Below are 20,757 nucleotides of genomic sequence, written 5' to 3'. Positions count from 1 at the left end.
AGGGCCATGATAAAGAGGGACTCAGGGACAGGGGATCTGGGCTGGGAAGCAGGTTATCTGGAACTGTTCTGCTAAGCCTGATAACATGAGCTCATCCTCACAGCATCCCTGCATGTGAGAAAAAAGGGAAGTCATCATCCTTTCCACTTCCCAGCTGAGGAAACTGAGGGACCATGAACTGCCTCCCAAGTCCCCCCGTGGGGTACATGGGAGCAGAGGCCGAGGGCCCCTGGGTTCAGCACTGATGCTGCTCTGCCCTTGACATGGGGAGACAACCAGATGGCTCTAGTAGGGCCTGGGGAGGGTGCTCCGGAGGTGACAGGCAAGGTGGAGGGAAAAAAAGGGGCAGAAAGGTGACCTGGAGGAGCAGGGGCCAGACCGCACAGGCTTGGGCACACCTGTCCCCCAGCCCCTCCTGTTCACCCTCCTTAGCTCCCAAGAGAAGTTTACAATGGTTTCTTACTGGGAACCTGGAAGAAATCTTTTCAAGCAACTGGAAAGTGCCAAACGAGTGGCACACATAGGGTTTAAAATTATTTTAAGCCAACATTTACAAATGAGGATCTTAAAAAAAAAATCTGGATTTTGGGTTCCTTCAAAAGGTCAGAGGATGCGGCTGTGGTGGGCTCACATCCTGGCTAAAGGGAGCTGAGCGGCTGCCTCCTCTGGCCTCACGTATCGCCCTCTTCTCATCCGAGGTCTGCTTCACTCGGGAGGTGGTTCTGGTGTGTACCACTTGGTCCCTGCGGGCACTGAAGAGCATTCTCTCGCCCCTTCCAGAGCCCGGCTCTGCCCTTCACTAACCTGTGGCCCAGTCCTCAACCCTTGTCAAACAGGCCTCCCACCTTACAAGGCTCTGGGCCCCAAGACAGACAGCACAAACCCAAGCGGGGACTCCGAGAGCGACTCCAAAACAGGCGGGACAGACCCCCAGGGGGTGGCAGGCAGGGCAACGGCTCTCACCATCCACCACCTCTGGACATCCGGGGGGAGGTCCATGTTCTCTCGGGTCCAGACAGGGGAGATATTGCCATCGAAGTGACTGTCGAACCAGTCGGAGGTGCCGGCATCGCCCATGCAGCGGCGGCACGCACAGCTCTTGCCTGAGAGCCCGTCCTTGCCGAGGTGCTGCAGGCCGGCATAGCCGGGCACCAGCTTCACGCGGTGGGTGCCCCCCAGAGCCCCCAAGTCCAGGTAGGGCAGGGCAGCCATGCTGTGGTGGGAGTAGGTGAAGAGCAGGGACATGATGAACACCAGCAGGAAGGCCACGGAGAGGAACCAGACCCGCAGAGAGCACTTCATGGTGCCAGGCGGGCGGGCGGGCAGGGGTCACCGAGGCCACTGCTCTCCCAGCCCACCATGGGGCCAGCCACGGCTTCTGGGGCCAAGTGTGAAGGGCATAAGGGCACGTGCCGTGGCAGGGGACGGCGGGAGAAGTCCCACGCCAGGCTTTCCCGTAACGTAAGGAGGAAGCAAAGTCAGCAGGAGTGGCTTCCCCTGGCCTGGACAACCTGGAACCCTGGGCCACTCAGGTCCCTGCTTATGGGTTCACTGGGTCTCTCCGTCACTAGCTGGGCCACAGAGGCTCTGCCTCTCCTGCAGCCCTGGCAAGGGGGAGGTCAGTCCTTTCCAGCCCTTTAGTCCCTTGCTGCTGCTGGTTGCCAGCTCTGGGGGGCGCCCTCTTCAGCGGCTTGAAATGGTACAGTCTGGAGCAGTCAGGGTCCTTGTGGCTCATGAGCAGACACCGAGGCAGCCTCCGTACCCTGCAGCGGGGAAGCCCTCAGGCTCCTCACAACAGAGAGCACACGGATTTCAAAAGGCGCTCCTGGTCCAACCACTCTGCCAGGGCCCTAACTCAGAGAGAAGAAGACTGGGAAGCTCAGTGGGCGCGAGAAAACTCTGCTGCAGAGACAAACATCCTCCGTACGTTAGGTTCTACCCTGCTGCTTCCCTCTGGTGCTGGCCCTTCTCCCAGTGGTCACAGTCCCAATTCCAGTTGCGTAGGTGATTGCTGAGCCCCCACTCCTGTTGTGGGATCCTCTGGTCCCAGCTGCTGCTCAGCGGGGTGCCGCTTCAAACGCCATCTGGGTCAGCTGCGGGGCTGCTGGGCTCCCGGCCAGGGCTGCAGCCTCCCTCCTGATGCTGCTGGCCCAGGTTCAGCGGCTCCTCTGCCCATCCCCCAAGGCCAGGTCTCAGCCCAGCGCCAGCAGTAATCCCTGGTAGGCTCCCCTTCACGTGTCAGATGCTGGGATGTGGCAGCATGACCCTAAAATTGCAGAGAAGAATAATAATGGGCAGCTAAATCACACACGCACACACACCCGCCCCCAATCCCTCCTCCAAATCCTGCAGGGGACAAAGCTGGTAATAAAGGAGATGCCCACTTAACCAAAGGCTGGACAAAGGAAAGGGCTGTCCCCTCTCTAACTATGCACAGATAGCATTGCTCTCCGTAATGCCCAGGCCTCTGAGGACTGAGGACCGAGGACTAGATCGGCCCTGCAGCCTTATTTATAAGCCAGTGGGTAAACAAGAAGTGATTTCCCCAGAGTCACAAAGCAAATCACTGGAAGAACCAGGTTAGGCAGCTCCTGGCCCAGCTATGTGCAGCTAATTTCAGGTGAATCCTAAGAGAAAATGGCCCAGAGAGGATCCCAGGAGCCTGCAAATACTGAATCCTTTGCCTCAACACAGGAGTCTCTGCACCCTCCAAGTGCCTGTGTGAAGCCCCTCAGAGTTTGAAGGACAGCCTTCTAGTCCTTGTCATTTTGCCTCTCTTCTCTCAGTTGTGGAGGACAAATGAAGCATTCCCGTGTTAGCTCAGTGACCCACTAACCATTTTTGCAGCTCTGGCATGAGGGAGGGCATCTGACATCAGGACACCCGGGCTCAGTACCACCACCTCTCACCCCTCAGGGCCTCAGGGGCCTTTATCTGTATATTCGGAACTAAATGAACTCCAGGTGGGTGTGATGGCCCAAGGCTCCTGTGCTGCCCTGGAGGGCAAGAGCAGGGAGAAAAGATGGCCTGCAGGATGGCATGGGCACTAGTCCTAAGGAAAGCAGCTGAATCCATGCGACATGCAAGGGAACCAGAACAAGAGTCAGGGGGACAAGGCTGAGAGTGGAGCCCCTGGCCCTGGTTCAGGGCATGTGAATCACTTAAACCTCCCTGCCTCTCAGTCTGGCTTGGCCTGGTTCTGATCTGGCCCCAAAGCCTTGCTGCCCAGCTCTGCTCCACCTCCCTTTTGAAAGCTCCAGCTCTGGCCAGCCCTCAGGGTTTCTGGCTGCAGCCAGCAGCTGCAGAGAAGGTCTCTCAGGCCTCCATGTTAAAGGAACCCAGATGCCCCTTACGTTCATGGCAGCTCAGCTTCCTGGGTCCAAGCCAAACCACAAAGCCATCAGGGAACGAACCAGCACTTCCCAAAAAGGAGGACATTAGGCTGGTTGGGAAAGTGGTGCTCACAGAAGGAAAAGAACTTGCCTAAAGTCGTGACCTTATAAGTGGAAATGCGATTTGAGCCCAGATCTGTCTGGCCCCAGAGCCTGGGACCAGTCAGGGCACAGAAAGAGGCCTGTGGGCATCTTGAATGAGCCAGGAGCTCAGTTTGGAGAGGGAAGGAGACGGAGAAGCTGACTTACTGGAGTTGAGTGAAGCTTCACCCACATGTCCCATCATGGGTTTCTGGCTTGAATCCAGAGTTCCCAGTGGCACTGGCTAGAATGTGCTTCTTCTAATGTTCTGCTGTGCCTATCTGGCAGCTCAGACCCTGGGCATGACCCTTAGCCGAATGGTCTGTAAATAGAAAGTGAGGCCACTGTCTCTCACAGGTCTTCCCCTGCCCACTGCCACACCCAACATCCAGGGAAAAGAACTTGGTCGTGCGTGTTTTTTTCAGTTGTGGTTAAGATATATGTAACATATAATTTGCCATTTTAACCACTTTTAAGTGTACGATTCAGTGGCATTAATTACATTCAGAATGCTGCACAGTTATCACTACTGCCTATTTCCAAAATTTTTCATCACCCCAAATAGAAACTCTGTACCCATTAAGCAATAACCCCCATTACCTCTTCCTCTTAGTCCCTGATAACTTCTAATCTATTTTCTGTCTTTGACTATTTCAGATATTTCATAAAAGTGGAATCATACATTATTTATCCTTTGGTGTTTGGCTTATTTCAAAATTTCATTTCTTTTTATAGCTGAGTAATATTCCAGTTTGTGGATATACCATATTTTGTTCACCTGTTCATCAGTTGTTGGACCCTGGGTGCTTCCATCTCTTGGCTCCTGTGAATATTGCTGCTATGAATAATCATTTACAAGTATCTGTTTGAGTCTCTGTTTTCAATTTCTTGGGTATATACCTAGGAATGGGATTGCTGGGTCATATTGTAATTCTATGTTTAACTTTTGTGGAACCAGAAAAGAACTTGATTTTGCAGAAAACAAGCCTGACCTATTAAGAACATACAAAATCCATCTACAATAGCATCTAAAAGAGTAAAATACCTAGGAATAAAGGTGAAAGACTTGTACACTGAAAACTATAAGCACTTCTGAAAGAAATTAAAGGCCTAAATAAATCGAAAGACATCCCATGTTCATGGATTGGAGGACTTAATATTGTTAAGATGACAAAATTACTTAATGCAATTTTGTACAAACCCTATCAAAATTCCAGCAGACTTTTTGGCAGAATTGCAAGAGAGCCCTAATAGCCAAAACAACCTTGAAAACGATCAAATTTGGAGGAATCACACTTCTTTCAGAACTTACTACAAAGCTACAGAAATTAAAACAATGTGGTATGGCATAAAGACAGACATATAGACAAATGGAATAGAATCGAGAATCCAGAAATAAACTCGGACATCTACGACCACTTGATTTTCAACAAGGGTGTCAAATCCATTGAGTAGGGAAAAAATGGTCTCTTCTACAAACAGTGCTGGGAAAACTGAAATTCATGTGCAAATGAATGAATTTGAACCCCTACCTCTCTCAATATATGAAAATTAATTCAAAATGCATCAACAACCTAAATATAAGAGCTAATACTATAAAACTCTTACAAGAAAACATACAGAAATCCTGTTATAACTTTGCAGTAGGCAATGGAGTCTTAGATTTTACACCAAAAGCACAAGCAACGAAAGAAAAAATAAACTGACTTCACCAGAATTAAAAACTTTTGTGCAATAGACATTACCAAGAAAATGAAACAACAACCAAAAGAATGGAAAAAAATATTTAGAAACCTTGTATCTAACAAGGGTTTGATATATAGCATATATAAAGAACGCCTACAACTCAACAAGAAAACAAACAGCCCAATTTAAAAATGGGCAAAGGTTTGAACATTTCTCCAAAGAAGATATACAAATGGCTAATAAACATATGAAAAGATGTTCAACTTCAACAGTGAGTAGAGAAATGCAAATCAAAACTATAATGAGATACTACTTCACATTCACTAGGATAGCTATTATTTAAAAAAGAAATACCAAGGTTGGTGAGAAATTGGAACCGTCATACATTGTTGGTGAAAATGTAAAATAATGCAGCTGCTGTGGAAAACAGTTTGGCAGTTTCTCAGAAAGTTAAACATACAATTACCATATGACCTAGCAATTCGACTTCTATGTATCTATCAAAAAGAACTGAAAGCAGGGACTTGAACAGATATTTGTACACCAATGTTCACAGCAGCTTTATTCACAATAGTCAAAAGGCGGAAGCAACCCACGAGTCCACTGACCCAATGAAAGGAGGAACAAAATGTGGCATAGTCACACAATGGAATATTATTCAGCCATAAAAAAAAGAAATGCTGACACATGCTATAACATGGATGAACCACGAAGACATCATATTGAGTAAAATAAGCCAGATACCAAAGGATGAATACTGTGTGATTTCTCTAATATGAAATATTTAGAATAAGCAAATCCATAGGGAGAGGAAGCAGGATAGTGGTTACCGGGGCAGTAAGGAGGGGGGAATGAGGAGTTATTGCTCAATGACTTTCTGTTTGGGATGAAGAAAATAGTCTAGAAATGGTGAAAGTTACACAATAACAAGGTAACAATGTACTTAATATCATAGAATTGTACCCTTAAAAACGGTTAAAATGATTTTTATTTACATACATTTTACCATGCACACATATAAAGATACAAAAAAACATAGCAAGAAGGGCAGAAAGGCAATGACTGATGTGGGTTTTTATTATGAACTTGATGGAAGGGTTTTGAGGAGGGGAGTGTCAGGACTGGATTTATATTTTAAAATGAACACTCAGAACAAATTTTTAAAAGCTGACAATATCAAGAATTGTTCTTTGAGAAGATCAACAAAACTGACAAACTTAGACTGATGAAGAAAAAAAAGGGAGAAAGTGCAACTAAATAAAATCACAAATGCGAGGGGGGATATTACTACCGACCCCAAAGAAATAAAAAAGGTCTTAAGAGGATTCTATGAACAACTGTATGCCAACAAATTAGACAACTTAGATGAAATGGACAATTTCCTGGAAACACACAACCTACATTGACTCCAGAAGTAATAGAAGACCTCAACAGATCAATCATGAGAGAATGAATCAGTCATCAAAAACCTGCCAACAATGAAAAGCCTAGCACAGATGGCTTCACATAGGTGAATTCTACCAATCATTCCAAGAAGAATTAATATCAAACCTGCTTAACTCTTCCACAAAATTGAAGAGGAGGGAACACTATCTAACTCATTTTATGAAGCCAACATCACCCAAATACCAAAGACAGATAAAGATATCACAATTAAGTAAAATTACACACCAATCTCCCTAATGAATATATGCAAAAATCCTCAACAAAATAGTTATAAATCAAATTCAACAGCACATTAAAAGATTTATACACCATGATCAAGTGGGTTTTATTCCAGGTATGCACAAGAAAATCAATTAATGTAATACACCACATTAACAAGTTGAAGGGGGAAAAAAACAAATGATCATTATCAATTGAAGCAGAAAAGGCATTTGACAAAATCCAGCGTCCTTTCTTGATAGTAACACTTATTTCTCATTTCTGTTGGATAAATACCTAGGAATTGAACTGCTGGGTCAAATGTCTGGCATATGTTTAGCTTTATAAGAAAGTATCAAATAGTTTATCAAAGTGGTTGCAGCATTCACACTCCCAGCAGCAACATATCAGAGTTCCAATCGCTCCATGTCCTTGTCAACATTTGATATTGTCAATCTTTTGAATTTTAGACATTTTAGAGGGTGTATAGTAAACTCCAGAATTTCTACTACTAGGGACATATGAATATGTGCACCAGGAAACATGTACAAGAATGTACACAACTATACCGGGTAATAGTTAAAAACTTTAACTACTAGGGAAACACTGGGGACATCTATACAACATAGGCAAGCCACATGGCTACATGCAATCAGCACCCCCTTGGCAGGCTCTATCTGGGAATCCATGAAAAGCTGTTTCTCTAATATAACATAGTCAATTCACTTAGAAATCCCATAATCATGATTCTTTTTTTTTTTTTTTAACTTGAACCTATAATTTCCAACTTACTCGTTAAGTTGATTTCTCAGAGACGTAAAGCCTATACTGGTTGAGCCCTGAAACCCAGCAGGGTCAACGCCCACTCTCCGTTCCTCTGGCCTGCCCTGGACAACTAACAGAAAGATAAGGATGGATCAGCCCCATCCTGAAAGCAAGGAGTATCTTCAGTGGCAAGCAAAATCCCATTCCTCTGCCCCACAATATAGATGTTCCTCCTCAGCTTGAGGCAGCCAGAGTGGTCATCAACCCAAATCCATCAAGATCGAGGCACAAACAAAAATAACGGGGATTGCAACCGTGGACTATAGTGGATTTATTCGTATTGTGGTTATTATCTTGTGTTAACTGAGTAATTTATAACACTGCTGTTAAAAAGAAGAAAACGAAGAGGAGAAATGGCCATGTGATGGAGGCAGAGATCAAGTCATGAACTGCCAGGAAGCCACCACCAGACCACTACTGACTTCAGAGAAAGCATGGCCTTGCGGATACCTTGATGTTGGACTTCCAGCCTCCCTAACTGAGACAATAAATTCCTATTTACTGACTATCCAGAACAAACAAACAAACAAACAAAAAACTGCAAACAACACAAATTTCCATCAGAATGGATAAGCTATGGTACATTCATGCCATATGGTAAAAATGAATGAACTCCAGTTTCAGACATCAACATGGAGTAAAAATCCATTACGCTGAGCAAAAAAAGAGTAAGTCACGGATGAACACTGCAGTGAAAGTCCATGAAAAGTTCAAAAATATGCAAGGCTAAGGAAGAAACTTGTTAAGTTTCTATACACAAATGATAGAACAATAGAGAATACGAAGGAAATAATTCACATAAAATTCAAAGTATTCCTCTGGAAGGGGACGGTAGATGGGATCAAAGAGGGGACCACAGAAGGCTTCAAAAATATTGAACATAAAGAAAAAAAGAAAAAAAAACTTTCCTAAAAAACAAAAATACTGAATAATGTATTATTTCTTAGTCTAGGTGGTGGAACAGAGTACCTATTTTTCACTTTTCACCATTAAGCAGTACATATATGATACACACTATTTTGAATGTGTGATGCATTTCATAATAAAATCTATTTTTTTTAATTAAGACTTTTTTAAATTAAAGGACCACTGTGGCTGTTGTGTGAGACTAGCAAGGAGACTAGATAGGAGGCAACAGAAATACCCCAGGCAGCAAGACGGTGGGAAGTGGCTGGGTAGATTGTGATGGATTTTACAATGGATTGGATTGGGGTTGGGGGGATGGGAGAGGAAGATGAGGCCCAGGATGACACAGAGGACTATGGTCTGAGCAACCTGATGGACAGAAAATAATACAGAAAAAAAGCAGGACAACAAATGGGTTTGCGTAGGAAAAAAACAAGAGTTCAGTTAGTGACAGGTTAAATTTGAGATGTCGTTTAGACTTCCATGTGGCAATAGACAGTTGGATACACATGCCTGAAGCTCATGGGTGAGGTCAGAGCTGAAGACAGACATTTGAGTCATCAGAGCACCGTCCATTTTTAAAACTACAGGACCAGAAGAAATAATTTAGTGGGGCTGGGGAGGGAGACAGACAAAGCTCCTGGGGCACTCCAATGTCTAGAAGAGTTGGAGGCAACAAAGACACGGAAATGAAATGGCTAATGGAGCCAGCCTTGTTCCTGGTAGGCAAAGAGAAAAAGGGTTTCAAGAACGAAGACGGAATTATATGTGTCAATGTTGCTGAAGACTGACTGAGATGAGGATTGAAAACTGACTACTGGATGTGGCAGAGAGAGGTCAGTAATGACCCTTAGAATGGTTGTTCCAGGGATATGGTGGGAGGATAACCTGACTGGAGTGGGACATGGCCAATAAGCACATGAAAATATGCAAACATCATTAGCCATCAGGGAAATGGAAACCAAAACCATAGTCAGATACCTCTTCCCACCCACTAGCATGGCTATAATCAAAAGGACAAATAATAACAAAGTTTGGTGAAGATGTGGAGAAACTGGAACCCTCATACACTACGGGTGAGATGTAAAATGGTACAGCAGCTTTGGAAAACAGCTGCCAGTTCCTCAAAAGGCTAAACATAGAGTAACCACATGACCCAGCAATTCCACTCCTAGGTATACACCCAAGAAAATGAAAACCTATGTCAACTGACTATTCATAATAGTCCAAAAGTGGAACCAACCCAAATGTTCATGGAGTAATGGATGAACAAAATGTGGTATATCTATACAATGGAATATTTTTCAATCATAAAAAGTAATGAAGTACTGATACATACCACTACATGGACGAACCTGGAAAACATTATGCTAAATGAAAAAGCTAGTCACAAAAGACCACATACAGTATGATTCCATTTATATGAAATGTCCACTATAAGCAAATCCATCAAGAGAGAATGTAGATTAGTGGTTGCCTAGGGCTGTGTCAGGGAATGGGGAGTGGTTGCTAATGGGCTTGGGGTTCTTTTGGGGGATGATGAAAATATTCCAAAATGCACACTCAACTACGTGGATATTTTAAAAACACTTTTAAATGGGTGAACTGTATGGCATGTGAATTTATCTCAATAAAGGTGGTACAAAAAAACAGAGGGAGTGGGACATAAGAAAGTGAAATGGGGGTTAAAGCTGGGAGATATTACAGAAAGTTTATATACTGCTGGGAATGACTGAGTAGAGAGAGGGGTTAATGTCACAGGAAAGAGAGAGGGTAATTGAGCAGCAAAGTCCTTGACTGTCAAGAGGAGATGGGATCCTGTGCCTATGAGGAGAGGGTCTCTGTGTGCCAACAGGAGGGAAAGCAGAGCACAGGGGCACAGACATGGGAGGCTGATGCACTTGGTAGGACAACCAGAAGGGGCTCCTCATGATTGGGGCTGGAGATTTACAAAGAGATGAGATGTGAAAGTGTTCTTTCTAAGAAAGAAGGGGAGTAACTAGGGAAATTCAGCAGTGTGGCAAGGCAATGCTGTGGTCTCATGAGAGGTTTGTGGTCACAGATTTGGTGAGATCATTTAGCAACAACTGTCCCCTGAATGGATGGCAGATCTTGAGATGCTGAGGCTGCACAGAGGAACTCACAGCCAGGAATCCAGGGCAGCAAAGACCTTGAAGAGTGGATGGGGGCCCTGTTGTGAGCTGAATTGTGCCTCCCCCCCCCAAAGATATGTTGAAGTCCTAAACCCTGGTATCTGTGAATGTGGCCTTATTTGGAAATAGGGTCTTTACAGATGTTATCAAGTTAAGATGATGTCATACTGGACCAGGCTGGGCCCTAAACCCAACAATTGGTGTCCTTAAAAGAAGGCCATGTGAAGACAGAGACACACAGAGAGGAAAATGCCATGGGATGTCGGAGACAGGGAGTGGAGCAATTCATCTACGAGAACATCAAGGATACTGGTAACCACCAGGAGCTAGAGAGAGGCAAGGAATGCATTCTTCCTCAGAGCCTCCAGAACGAACCAACCCTGCAGACACCTTGAATTTGGATTTCTAGCTTCCAGAACTGTAAGAGAATAAATGTCTTTTGTTTTAAGCCACCCAGTTTGTGGTATCTTGTCACAGCAGCTCAAGGAAACTAACATAGGCCCTCTCCTCCCCACTGAGGGGATGCTTGAGCAACTTGGCCCCTGGTAGAAGGAACCAATGGATGCGCCAAGGAGGCTGTAGCCAGCAAGCAGGTAAAGGAAAGGAAAAGCAGGTGCAATGAATTGAAGAGCAAAGGGTACCCCAAAAGGAGAACAGCAGGGGTTTTGGAGGCTGTGGTGCTTTAACGTCATTTTCCGGTCAGTTCCCAGGAGAGAAGCCATGGAATTTACCTAATTTAGCACAAGAGAGCAAAGTTTTAGACCAGCACAGCCAAATACAATCTTCTTGGCAGGTCAAGAAAAAAAACATCAAAATAAAGAGCTCAGCTGGACTTCAGATGGGGGTGGGTGAGGATGGGCCTGCTTGTCCTCAGAAGGGATGGGAGGAAGGCAGAAAAAGCCCAGCCCAGAACTCTGATACAGCACCCCCTTTCCAGCCACTTACACACATACCCTGAGGATGTGTCCCAGAGTCTCATTCTAAGGTATCAAAACACGACTGTTATTACTCAAATTACATGATGCTTTACAAGTTTCAGGGCATTTTCAGGTATAGCCTCTCATTAAGTATTCACAGAAGTCCTGAGACTAAGCTGAACAAGGTCAGCCAGGCGATGAATGGTGCTTTGATGCTACCCAAGATCTGATATGTCTCCACATCTGGTGCACCTTCTATGCCCACTACCTGCCAAGGAGGCTTTTCCACTCTAAGAGGGGTATAGCCATTGAAGGTTCGCTGTTCCCCAGGTCCCCTGCCAACCCAGCAAACTGCCTGCCTCCTGGCTGCAGCAACAACCAACCCGGGCAGAAGGCACCCTGTGGAGCCAGTCACTGCCTCAAAAGAACGGACCTGACAGCCCCTCCCTTACACACACACACAACTCAAACCCAGTGAGGCATGTCCTTGCCATGTCTGAGAACTGGTTGCTTCACCTCCGAATGCTTGACTAGCTGAGATCGTCTGCACTGCCCCATGCTGGCACAGGCCATCAGTAGCTACCAGAGAGCTCAGGCCCTCCTCAGTCTCCAATTACACTCCTGCCCACAACTTCCTGCAAGACACCCAGCCATGGCTTGATCACCCAGTTTCAAATCTCATTTCTACTTCCTCCGATGCTGCCCAGGGTCAGCAGCAGGAAATGAGACCGCGAGAGTTAACAAAGTAACAATTTTAACCTGGGATTTCGAAACTATCAGTCCTCACTGCAAGAGACCAGGGATAAGTAACAGCCTCGGGAAGGTCGGCTCTGAACATGGGGCAGGGGGAGCATCCTAACATAATGTCAATCGTTAATTAAATTTACCATACAATGTATCAATTTCTATGCTCACTGTTGGCACTAGCATCCTGCTCCTTCCAACTGGGTTTACTTTTCTTTTTACCGAAGTATACCTTTAGTAGTTCTTCAAGCAAAGGTCTGTAAGTGATAAAACTAGTATGCCCAGAATTATCTTTACTTTTCCTCACTCTTGAAAAACAACCGACATGCAATTCTAGGTTGACAACGAGCTTTCCTAAGATATTCTTCTACTGGCATCTCATGTTGATGAGATGTTTGTCAGTCTAACCACCATTCCTTTGAATTCTGTCTTTATTTCGGTGATAATTTTTAACATTTTCTCTTTATTCTTATCTGCAGTTTCACCATAATAGCTTTAAATTTCTATTTTTGGTTTGGTTTTCATGGTTTTTCTTCAATTCTAGAATTCTCAGCCATTATCACTTCAAATATTTTTTTGCTTTTTATTCATATCTGGAATTCCTACTAGACACATGCAGAAGCCTCTCAATCTGTCCATGTCTGTTCTGCATTCTAGATGGGTTCCTTATCTTCTAATTCAAGAATCCTCTGTGTCCTCGCTAGAAGTATCTACTGAGTTGCAAATTCCAATGACACACTATTTTTCATTTCTACAATTTTTAATAAGTACTTTTTAAATATTCACATGTCCTTGCTTCTTTTTTCCATTTCTTTCCTTAATGGATTTGGAGTTTCTTTGAGGATCCTAAACCTATTTATATTAAAGATATTTTCCAAAGATTGTTATTTTCATTTCTTCAGCGATAAATTCTTTTAAAATTGCATTAGTTTTTCTCTAGTGTTTTACAACTTTAGAGTGTAAGCCATTTTAATTTATCTCTTGTATTGACTTTTCCCTCCCTGTTGAGTTCTCTACTATTATCTCCTTCCAAATCTAACAGTGTGCCCCTCCACCCTGGACTCTAGACCTACTTGTCAACTGCCTCTTTTGGCATAACCACATGGCACTTCAAACTCAAGTCATCGTCTTTCTACATTCCTGAGTATAAGATGGGGCCAAGTTTAACCTCCTTACCACGGCATCCAGAGATCCCCAAATCAGGCTCCACTCCCAAGCCTCGTCCCTCACCACACCCTACCCTCTAGGGGTCATGAACTAATTTGGGCCACAGGCCAAATGTGGATCACATTTATTAAGATCCTACACTGACATTAAAAAGACATGTGACTCTTCCAGTCCCTCCTAAACTCTCCTGGTATAGAGAAATAAACTCCAGCCTTATTTGCTCAGTCTTCCTGAGATTTCAGTAAATAATGTTAACTGAATTCAGGTATTTTGTCCCTGGTAATTAGCACATCCTGCTTTCCTGTTTTCAATCACCTCTCCCCCAACTTCTTGCCAATACGTAGCAGTTGCATAAAGAGGCTTCTTACAGGTTAACAGGTTATTAGAGGCAGGAACTGAGTGGAAGCAAGTTGCTGCAAATTAGAAAGAAAAGAGCATCAGATTGTTAAGTCATCCTTTTGTAACCAGCTCTATGATATGTGAAATTAAAAGAATAAGGAATGTGTCACCTCTGCTTTCCCCCACAGCATAGAGTCATCTTTTGTTTACTCAAGAGTAGAGAAGATCACTGAACTGCACACTGTACACAGGTTTAAAATACTATAGCCAAAAAATAATTTCTTTATAAGAACTAAGACAAGGATCGATTGTTTTGTTGGTTGGTTTGTTTGTTTAATTTGGGAGGTTGTAGGGGATGTGCTAGAGATTGGTTTTGCAACAAAGGACTTTTGTTGTTCTTCAGAAAGGTAAACAAAAATCGGGAACAATTACTATGAATCTTTGATTATTCAGACTCCAACAATGACAATCCCTTGATTAACTTGGCTATGTTTGTACACAAGAATTTTAAGAGGTAGAAAATAGTAAATAATGGCTAAATTGTGTGATTCCAAGAGCATTTTATTTAACTCAAAAGCAAGATATTGGGCTTACTATTCTTCTTATGCATTTAATATCTTTTTTTTCTATTTTCTTCTTTCAGTCAAAAATAAGGAAAAATAAACTTTCATCTATAAAGTCTCTACATTTATAGAGTACTCCCACTTACAAAAGCCCAACTAAAAATAATTGAAGAGAAAATAGGAAACGTACAATACTGATAATTCCTGGAGCAGGACAGGTACAATTTCAGGAATGGCTACCTATAATCAGAATTTGGTCTGTTTCTGTGACTCTGTCTCTCAGCTCTGGCAGATCTGGTTTCCTCTGTGCAACTTCATGCTAACGCAAGTTTTTTCCACATGGTGGCAAAGATGACAGGCTCAAGCTTACCTGGGCCTTGCTGCCCACTATCTCATAAAAAAAGAACTGACTCTTTGTGGATGGGCTCAGGTTTTTGATTGATCTGACTTGGGCCATATGCCCATCTCTGAACCAATGTTTTTAACCAGAGCTTTCCTGTATTGTCATTGGCCAGGCCTATGCCACATACTCGCCTTTAAGGCCAAACAGATTTAGACCCATCTGAAAAATATAGACTGAAAATTGGAACAGGTGACCTATTCTAGACAAAGGTATTTCCAGTGTATTACTTTATATGATTTTCATATCAACTTCATAAGAAGTTCATATAAAAGTGGTAGTTTGAGAAACTATTTAGAGGCCAACAGGGAGACATCTGTTGTATTTCTGACTCTTCTACTCTGTACTTTCAGTAATCTATGTAACTTCAATGAAGCTGTTTCTCATTTCTAAAATAAGGATGATATGCATTATTGTAATAGGCATTAAATGAGATGTAATAAGAAAAAAAGTTATTTGTACTGCATGGCTCTGTATATTGTCATAATAACCCTGTGCAATAAACAACCTTAATGTTCAAAAAAAAAAAAAAAAAAAAGAAAGACATGTGACTATCTCACTTAAAACATAAGCTCCACAGGTAGAAAGATGATATTATTTTATCCATCATCTCTGTTCTACACAGGACATATCTCCGTGTTTAATCAATTAAGTATCATCTCTGTGTATCTGCTTCCCAGGATTATAAGAATTAGAAGAAATAATGGTTATGAAAAAATGCTTTGAAATCTGCAGATGTAAGTGATAATTATATTCTGCCCCCACTCTCAGCTCTAACACCATTCTATCTTCTGGACCATCAAGAAACATGAGGCCTAAAATACAAACCAGATTCAGGAAATGTGAGGCAATAGGGAAGGGGAGGTGTATGTATGAAAAGCCAAAGAAACTACTTGGACTGTGGGAACAGCCAAAGTGCCTTGCTCTTAGAAGTTTCTGTCAGCAGAGGCCTCCAAAATGGAACACGGGTCACACCCCTAAGTACCCGTGGCTACTGGCTGCAGTTCCCCCTAGCCAGGGCTGGCCAGATTTCTCATCTTCTTCACTCCAGCTCAAAGCAAGACTCTCAAAATGAAGAAAGTGCCTAGATAAACTGGGAATCAAATTTCAGCCTTGCCATTTGTCAGCTGTTAGCCATTTAACCTCTCTGATCTGTTTCCTTATCCTTAATATAAGAATATTATTTATCTTGAAGAGTTTTGTAAGGATTAAATAGCTGCTAGCTCAGTGTCTGTGGTCCTAGGTGGGGCAGGGTTGAGGGCCACAGTTCTTTTAGCCCCAGTCCCAACTTGGGTAACTCCTTCGGGGCTGGAGCCCCAGGATGTAGCACAGGCATCAGGAGGCAAAATACTCTCCCTCCATCCTACACAGGTCAGGTTCGCCACCACATCCCTCCCCGACTCCTGCCTCTCCCAGGCCAGCAGCACCACTGCCTTGCTCAAGAGCTTCCTTTCCTGGGTAACCGCAGGCCTTGCCCCACCCTCACGAGGGGCAGGCAGCAGCTTCCAGAAAAGCTGAGTCGGCAGCATAACCTGAGGTCTCAGTCTGCTCTGCCTCAGTGGACCCTTACTCTCCTTACCCTCTGGCTGAGCAGAGAGAAGTTCTGTGTCCATCTGGTGGGAGAGCTGCAGACCAGGGTGCCTGTCACCTCCCCAGCTGCCACTTCATCAGGCCACACAGAAGAGATGCCTGACCTGAGTTGGTTCCATACAACTCCCGGAGGCCCATCCCTATGGTTGCCCGCCTCTGTGGGTTCTCTAGCCACAGATCCGCAGCAAGATTCTAGAAACGACAAAGTTAATAAGGGGTTTCTCCACAGGGTGGAGTACCATGCATTAAGAGAAGTGGGAGAGAAGGGGAAAATCCCTGAAGAAGGATTTGAAGAGAACTCTTAAGTTCCCCTGGGAACTTCTGCAGGAGGCTCAGCGTGAGATGAGTAAGTGCTGGACCAGGAAAAGCCAGAAAGCCAGAGAGGAGTCTGGAGAGCTGGAGGTTTACACCTTCATCTCCCTTGCCACAACTCTGCCCTAACTCTCTGCCCCAAGGGACGATTAAACTTGACCATAACGCCTCCCAGGGTTGAGGGACAATGGTGCTTATGCTTTGCTCTTATTATCTTTAAAAATAAGGCTCAAAGCACCACTGGCTTGGCCACTCATCACTGTTTGATTCTGATCTCAGTCATACCACAGATGTATAATGAAGAACCACAGAGAAGCTGCTTAGTCAGGGTCCTCCTTTTCCTTCTGCTCATCTGGATGTCTGTAGTATACTTTGAATCTCTAGAGAAAATCAGAGGATATATTCACTCAACAGATATTTACTGATCAACACTCAGGGAGTGGCAGCCAGTCTGGGGAGAGCCCTAGCCCTCTCCCTCCTGGGCAGGGGTCACGTCACTGACCACTTGGCAAGGCTCTTCTTTCTATGGCTTGTGGCTCCTCTCGAAGCAGTCAGGCCAGCTCCCTGCTCCGTCAAGGAGCAGCACAATGGAGCTCCTCTGTTTTAAGGATTCCCTCCAGCCTCTCTAGGCTACTGCCTGCCCACCACACAGCGTTCCTTGGCTTTGACAGTTAGTCTTCCTCAAGAAGGGCTGCATTTCCAGGTATGCCAGGGCAGCTGACCTCAGAGAATGGGCCTTGCTCTCTTTAAAGAGGTAGGAGTTAAGGAGTTGATGATGTGTTTCCACAGGCTATTCCAGAGGGCTTTGGGGGGAACATAATCAAAGCAATAACCACTAGCCAGATCTTTAGTGCTGAGAGCAGAATTGAAGACTTCAAGAAAGAGGTGAGCTCAATCCTCAACTTAGAGCTTCTTGGGGAGAAGGACCATCATTCCGGTTTGCTAATGCTGCCATTTTGCAAAATAGCAGAAATGGATTGGCTTTTAAAAAGGGGGTTCATTTGGTTACACAGTTACAGTCTTAAGGCCATAAAGTGTCCAAGGTAAGGCATCTAACAATAGGGTGCCTTCACTGGAGAAAGGCCATTGGCATCTGGAAAACCTCTGTTAGCTGGGAAGGCACATGGCTGGTGTCTGCTTGCTGCAAGTGGTATTTCAAAATTGCGTTCTCCAAAATGTTGCTCTTGGGGCATTTTGTCCTCTCTTAGCTGCAGTTCCTCTTCAAAACGTCACTCTCAGTTGCTCTGAGCGTCTTCTGTCCGTGAACTCTTTATACGGTTCCAGTGATTTAATTCAGACCCACCCTGAATGGGTGGGGTAACATCTCCATGGAAATTATCCAATCAAAGTAATCACCCACAGCTGGGTGGGTCATATCTCCATGGAAACATCCAATCAAAAGGTTCCAACCGAATCAACACTAATACATCAGCCCCCACAAGACTGCATCAAAGATAATGGCATTTTGGAGGACATAATACATCCAAATTGGCACAGCCATGCTCCCTATAAAACTCATCCTCACCAAACGGAGCCCTCCTTACTCTTTTCAGAAACACTGCTTAATCCAGTCCTCCTCAACCCCTGGCTTCCCCAAACACAAAGACATACTCCCTACCCTAGTTAGGGACCAGGCTAGGTTAAAAGATTTGGAAAGGGTCTCACTGCATTCCATTACCTTGTCTGGAAGAGAGTGAAAGGGAAGAGGAGCACAGTTTTTCCAGGTAAGATTCATGACTTTCATGACCTTCACCTCCTCCTCCCCAACCTTTGCACTCAAGTGGCTGGAAAGCAGCCAATGATAACATGGCCGAGCACACTCAGAGAGGCTTCCGGGAACAATCCTGGGCAAGGGCATGCAGACCAAGAGAAGTAAGCTCCAGGGGCTGGTGGCAAAGAGCAAAAGCTTTCCTAAAGGACCTGTGCCAAAAAAAAAAAAAAAAAGGACCTGTGCCAGAGTGACTCACAGAAAATGGTGTACAGGAAGCAGGGTGTTCTCTCCCTTACTCCCAACCTTCCTTCTCCCAACCCTTGGATAGCAACACCATGAAGAATTCCTGAATCTAATCTCTCTCCCCCTTACATAGGAGAAAAGGATAGGACTGATGCCTGTGTTTTCCGCCATTGCTCTCTCTTGCCCCTTCCCAAGCCCGGCCAGGGAGCAAGGGGCTTTCGTTCCTACTTCTTCCTCCACATGTATGCACTGGAAAGTTGGCCACCCTGGAGAAGTCTGACAGAGAGGGGCTGAGCTGGGGTACACACGTCCTGATGGTACACACCTAGGGAAAGGAAAAGCAATGCCTATGGAAGCCTCCAGGTCACAATTTCTGGGACTCAAAACTCCAGCCAGGCATTAGCCTAGGCCCAGAGTCGACCCAGGATCCTCCTTGAAAAGCCCAGCATCGATGTTGTCACAAACATTGGGACTGGTGGTTTGATGTGCTGAGCCCTCTATCATGGGACTTGCCCTTATGAAGCTACTGCAAAGGAGAGGCTAAACTTGCATATAATTGTGCCTAAGAGTCTCCCCAAGTACCTCTTTGTTGCTCAGATGTGGCCCTCTCTAACTAAGCCACCTTGGCAGGTAACTCACTGCCCTCCCCTCTACCTGGGACCCGACTCCCAGGGGTATAAATCTCCCTGGCAATGCAGGACATGACTCCTGGGGATGAATCTGGACCCGGCATCGTGAGATTGAGAATATCTTCTTGACAAAAAGGGGATGAGAAATGAAACAAGTTTTAGTGGCTGAGAGATTTCAAATGGAGTCGAGAGGTCACTCTGGTGGACATTCTTATGCACTATATAGATAACACCTCTTAGGTTTTGGAATAGCTAGAAGTAAATACCTGAAACTACCAAACTCCAACCCAGTAGTCTGGATTCCTGAAGACAATTGTATAATAATGTAGCTTACAAGAGGTGACAATGTGATTGTGAAAGCCTTGTGGATCACACTCCCTTTATCCAGCGTTATGGATGGATGAGTAGAAGAATGGGAACAAAAACTAAATGAAAATTGGGGGGGTGGGGGAGATGATTTGGGTGTTCTTTTTTACTTTTATTTTTTATTCCTATTCTGATTCTTTCTGATGTAAGAAAATGTTCAAAAATAGATTGGGATGATGAATGCATAACTATATGATGGTACTGTGAACAGTTGATTGTACACCATGGATGATGGTATGGTATGTGAATGTAATTCAATAAAACTCTATTTAATTAAAGAAAAGAAAAAAAAAAAAAAAAGCTGAGCATCTAACACACACTCTCTGTAGTGGGGAGAGGAGCTATAGCTCAACTGCCAGCACTTTGAACCTACAAGCAAGGGGCCTGGGAAGCAAGGTGACCAGCTGCTTCATTGGAAAACCAAGCTGCAAACCGGAGTCTGTGAAGTCACTGCATATGCACAACCCAACAGTATTTCAGGGCCCTGAGCAAACCACAGGGTAGACACCAAAGTGTCCTGGCTGGCACGTTGGGCCCAAAGATCCAACACAGAGGATAAGCTACAGCCCCTGAGAATGCTGGGAAGGCTTCTGGGACATGGTGGTCCAGAAGTGACGCTCCCTCGGAGTACAGCCACCTTGGTTCTGAGATTGTCCATCTCCCAACCCGGGGTGGGAGTCAGGAGCAGCATGTTCACTCAGCTAGCACTAGCGTCACACTTAAAGGTGCAAGTAGAACAGGGTTATCTGCCATCAGCCCCAGTAACATCATGCTACATCTCTTTCACTGGACTTTGGCTGGCCTCTGGCTGTAACCTTTTGATCCTCAAGGCCCAGTCAAGTGACCCAGGTGGACTGGCTGCCAGAGCCTCTGAAGGTAACAGCTGGGCTGAGGGCTTGGAGGCCTACTTTGGGCTGTACAAATTTCTCTAAAGGGCTCCAAACTTTGTGGAATAGGGGCAGGGGGCTATGACCAACTTAAACTCCCTTTTCTATCTCCCTTGCCCCCACGTTTCTTTGTGAGGCAATGATTCTTTTGATGTTTTCCGATTTCATCCAAACAGTGGGTATGAAATGGGAGTACTGTACA

The 20,757-nt window shown here is 44.7% G+C and overlaps 1 protein-coding gene across 5 annotated transcripts in view; it reads right to left on the bottom strand.

Annotated features, from left to right (window-relative positions):
* The window catches only part of ST3GAL2 (ST3 beta-galactoside alpha-2,3-sialyltransferase 2), a 46,971-nt gene that overhangs the window by 10,386 nt on the left and 15,828 nt on the right, over positions 1-20,757 (bottom strand). For 3 of the 5 annotated variants that reach the window (XM_037816292.1, XM_037816293.1, XM_037816295.1), the window contains one exon: positions 964-2,266. In XM_037816292.1, coding sequence (XP_037672220.1) covers positions 964-1,302 — 339 coding nt within the window. In that variant the 5' untranslated portion in view covers positions 1,303-2,266. Of the gene's footprint in view, positions 1-963; positions 2,267-3,641; positions 3,796-20,757 lie in introns of all 5 variants that reach the window. The other 2 variants (XM_037816294.1, XM_037816296.1) reach the window with 1 other exon arrangement.

Source organism: Choloepus didactylus, chromosome 22 (assembly GCF_015220235.1).
Source record: "Choloepus didactylus isolate mChoDid1 chromosome 22, mChoDid1.pri, whole genome shotgun sequence".
NCBI lineage: Eukaryota > Metazoa > Chordata > Mammalia > Pilosa > Megalonychidae > Choloepus > Choloepus didactylus.
The sequence above is the reverse complement of the archived record's forward strand: the minus strand, read 5'-3'. Positions and strand labels throughout refer to the sequence as shown.